The 3,488-nt window shown below is 55.9% G+C and overlaps 1 protein-coding gene across 1 annotated transcript; it reads left to right on the forward strand.

The window, feature by feature from the left end:
- Positions 1 to 424: 424 nt before the first annotated feature.
- LOC105827206 (zinc finger X-linked protein ZXDB-like) lies at positions 425 to 3,287 on the forward strand. The gene has a single exon (XM_012665246.1). The coding sequence runs from the start codon at positions 631 to 633 to the stop codon at positions 3,037 to 3,039; it is 2,409 nt and encodes an 802-aa protein (XP_012520700.1). The 5' UTR covers positions 425 to 630; the 3' UTR covers positions 3,040 to 3,287.
- The last annotated feature ends 201 nt before the right edge of the window (positions 3,288 to 3,488 follow it).

The raw sequence follows: 3,488 nt of genomic DNA on the forward strand, positions 1-3,488 counted from the left end.
AGACAATTCTGAGCATGGAAGTTGTGTTGGGGCAGCGGTGTGTGTGTCTGGGGCGGGGCCGGGGGTAGTGTAGGACATTTCCAGCAGAAACGCTATCACTATGGTGGGTTAATGCTGACACAGAGAAAGTTTATTCTCCCAGGAATTTTCTGTCATTCGTCCATCGAGCCAGCCAGTAGAGAATTTCTAACACCGAAAAAATAATAAGCAACGTACTTAGCACTGGGAGGGGCTGGGGTGTGTTTATTTTGGTGTATACAGTGAGGTATGGATTTAAATTGCTTTTAGCAGATAGCTAGCTATGTGTTCCAGCACCATTACTGAATGAGCTGTCATTTCACCATCACCTCCAAGGATCTCCTGAATTATATAATGGTAACTATTATTAATTGTGGGACACATTCATGCGTACCAGGCTCTGCCTCTGGGCTTTCTATTCTGTTCCAGAGACCCAGTACCAGAATATTTAAATCACTGTGGCGTTAAATACGTTTTAATATCTGATAGGGCCAGTTTCTGCGCATTGCACATTTTTTTTTTTCTTACAGGAACGTGTTCGGGCCCGCGGCAGGGGGCGGGGTCGCGCCTCCTCTGCGGCTCTGGTTCCAGCCGAGCCTCACGGACGCCGAGATGGAAATCCCGAGGCTGCTCCCGGCTCGCGGGACACGACCGGGCGGCTGTGGCGGTAGCCCCGCGGGCGGCGGCCGGGTCGACGGAGGCCCTGACCCGCCGGCTGGCCAGGCCCCCACGCGCCGTCTCCTGCTGCTCCGGGGCCCCCAAGATGGCGGGCCCGGGCGGCGGCGCGAGGAGGCCCGCACGGCCTCACGGGGCGCTGGCCCGAGCCTGTTGGCGCTGAGGCCCGATCACGCTAGCGGCGGCGGCGACGACTTCTTCCTGGTACTGCTTGACCCGGTGGGTGGCGACGTGGAGACCGCAGGCGCCGGTCAGGCCGCAGGGCCCGAGTGGAGGGAGGAGGCCGAGGCGGGCCCGGGGCCCCAGGGGGGCGAGAGCGGCGCGAACCCCGCGGGCTGCCCCGCGCTGGGCCCCCGCTGCCTGTCCGCGGATCCCACCCCGGCCCAGATCTCCGCCCCAGGCCCCGGCTCCGCCGCGGCCTTCGCGGGCACCGTCACTGTCCACAACCAGGACCTGCTGTTGCGCTTTGAGAACGGCGTCCTCACCCTGGCCACGCCCCCGCCACCCGCCTGGGAGCCGGGGGTCGGGCCTGCCCCGCAGCGCGCGGGGCTGATCGCCGCGCAGGCTGGGTTCCCGCACGCCGCGCAGCCGGGTGACTGTCCAGAGCTGCCGCCCGACCTCCTGCTGGCCGAGCCGGCCGAACCGGCGCCCGTCCCGGCGCCGGAGGAGGAGGCAGCGGAAGGACCAGCCATTGCCCTGGGCCCCCGCGGGTCGCTGGGCCCCGGCCCAGGCGTGATGCTGTACCTGTGCCCCGAGGCGCAGTGCGGGCAAACCTTTGCCAAGAAACACCAGCTGAAGGTGCACCTGCTGACGCACAGCAGCAGCCAGGGCCAGAGGCCCTTCAAGTGTCCACTGGGCGGCTGCGGCTGGACCTTCACCACCTCCTACAAGCTCAAGAGGCACCTGCAGTCGCACGACAAACTGCGGCCCTTCGGCTGCCCCGCGGAGGGCTGCGGCAAGAGCTTCACCACCGTGTACAACCTCAAGGCACACATGAAGGGCCACGAGCAGGAGAACTCATTCAAATGCGAGGTGTGCGAGGAGAGCTTCCCCACGCAGGCCAAACTCAGCGCCCACCAGCGCAGCCACTTTGAGCCCGAGAGGCCCTACCAGTGCGCCTTTTCCGGCTGCAAGAAGACATTTATCACAGTGAGTGCCCTGTTTTCCCATAACCGCGCCCATTTCAGGGAACAGGAACTCTTTTCCTGCTCTTTTCCTGGCTGCAGCAAACAGTATGACAAGGCTTGTAGGCTGAAAATTCACCTGCGGAGCCACACCGGCGAGAGACCTTTCCTTTGTGACTTTGATGGCTGTGGCTGGAACTTCACCAGCATGTCCAAACTCTTAAGGCACAAAAGGAAGCACGATGATGACCGGAGGTTCACTTGCCCTGTGGAAGGCTGTGGGAAATCTTTCACGAGGGCCGAGCATCTGAAAGGCCACAGCATAACCCACCTAGGCACAAAGCCTTTCGTGTGCCCTGTGGAAGGCTGCTGTGCCAGGTTCTCCGCTCGCAGTAGTCTCTACATTCACTCCAAGAAACACCTGCAGGATGTGGACACTTGGAAAAGCCGTTGCCCGGTCTCCACTTGTAATAAACTCTTCACATCCAAGCACAGCATGAAGACCCACATGGCCAAAAGGCACAACATCGCCCAGGATCTCTTAGCTCAGCTAGAAGCAGCAAATTCTCTTACACCCAGCAGCGAACTTACCAGCCAGGGACAGAATGATCTCAGCGATGCAGAGATAGTGTCTCTCTTCTCTGATGTGCCTGACAGTAGTTCTGCTGCAGTGCTGGACGCAGCATTGGTGAACTCTGGAATCTTGACTATTGACGTGGCTTCTGTGAGCTCAACTCTGGCAGGGAACCTCCCTGCTAATAATAATACTAATTCCTTAGGGCAGGCAGTGGACCCTCGGGCCTTGATGGCCACCAGTGACCTTCCTCAAAGTCTGGATACCTCTCTCTTTTTTGGAACGGCAGCCGCTGGTTTTCAGCAGAGCCCCTTAGATTTGGATGATGTCTCAAGTGTAAGTGCGGGACCATTGGGATCCCTGGGCTCTTTGGCTATGAAAAACTCCAGTCCCGAGCCCCAAGCTTTGACACCCAGCAATAAGCTAACAGTGGACACAGATGCCCTGACTCCCTCGAGCACCCTTTGTGAAAACAGTGTCTCAGAACTCCTGACGCCAACCAAAGCAGAGTGGAACGTACCTCCTGACTCTGACTTCTTCGGACAGGAAGAGGAAACCCAGTTTGGATTCTCCAATCCAGCAGGAAACCATGGTTCTCAGAAAGAAACGGATCTTATCACAGTGACTGGCAGCTCATTTTTGGTATGAACCGACTCTATCCGTTCCTCACCATGTGGCTTACTGTTATTACAGCCAATTTTGAGGATATTCTGGACTAAATGTTTAAATGCAAACATTTCTCATTGGTTTGCAAAACAACACAGCCCTGGACTACAACCTTGAGTCTGGAACTCACCAGTCGTGTGACCCTCATCAAGTCACTTAACCTATCTGAGCCTTAATTTCCTTATTTATAAAATGAGGTGGCTTGAATACATTGTTTTAAGGTCTTTTCATCTTTGTGTTTTCATGGTTTTGTGCTCTTTCTTGAAAAATTTAGGGCATTTTACAATGATTAATTATTGCATTTGCTGTTGATGTAATGAGAAGGACCTTGAGTCCTTTGAGCATTAAATGATCAGAGATTGTGGTACTGCTGTTTTACATCAAAAACTTAATGAAGATTTTATATAGTGCCAAAATATTTTTAAAATCTG

The sequence above is a fragment of the Propithecus coquereli genome, unplaced genomic scaffold (assembly GCF_000956105.1).
Source record: "Propithecus coquereli isolate 6110/MARCELLA unplaced genomic scaffold, Pcoq_1.0 Scaffold984, whole genome shotgun sequence".
Lineage (NCBI taxonomy): Eukaryota > Metazoa > Chordata > Mammalia > Primates > Indriidae > Propithecus > Propithecus coquereli.

Coding starts and splice junctions, on each gene's coding strand:
- LOC105827206 (XM_012665246.1), top strand. CDS start 631: ATGGAAATCCCGAGGCTGCTCCCGGCTCGCGGGACACGACCGGGCGGC.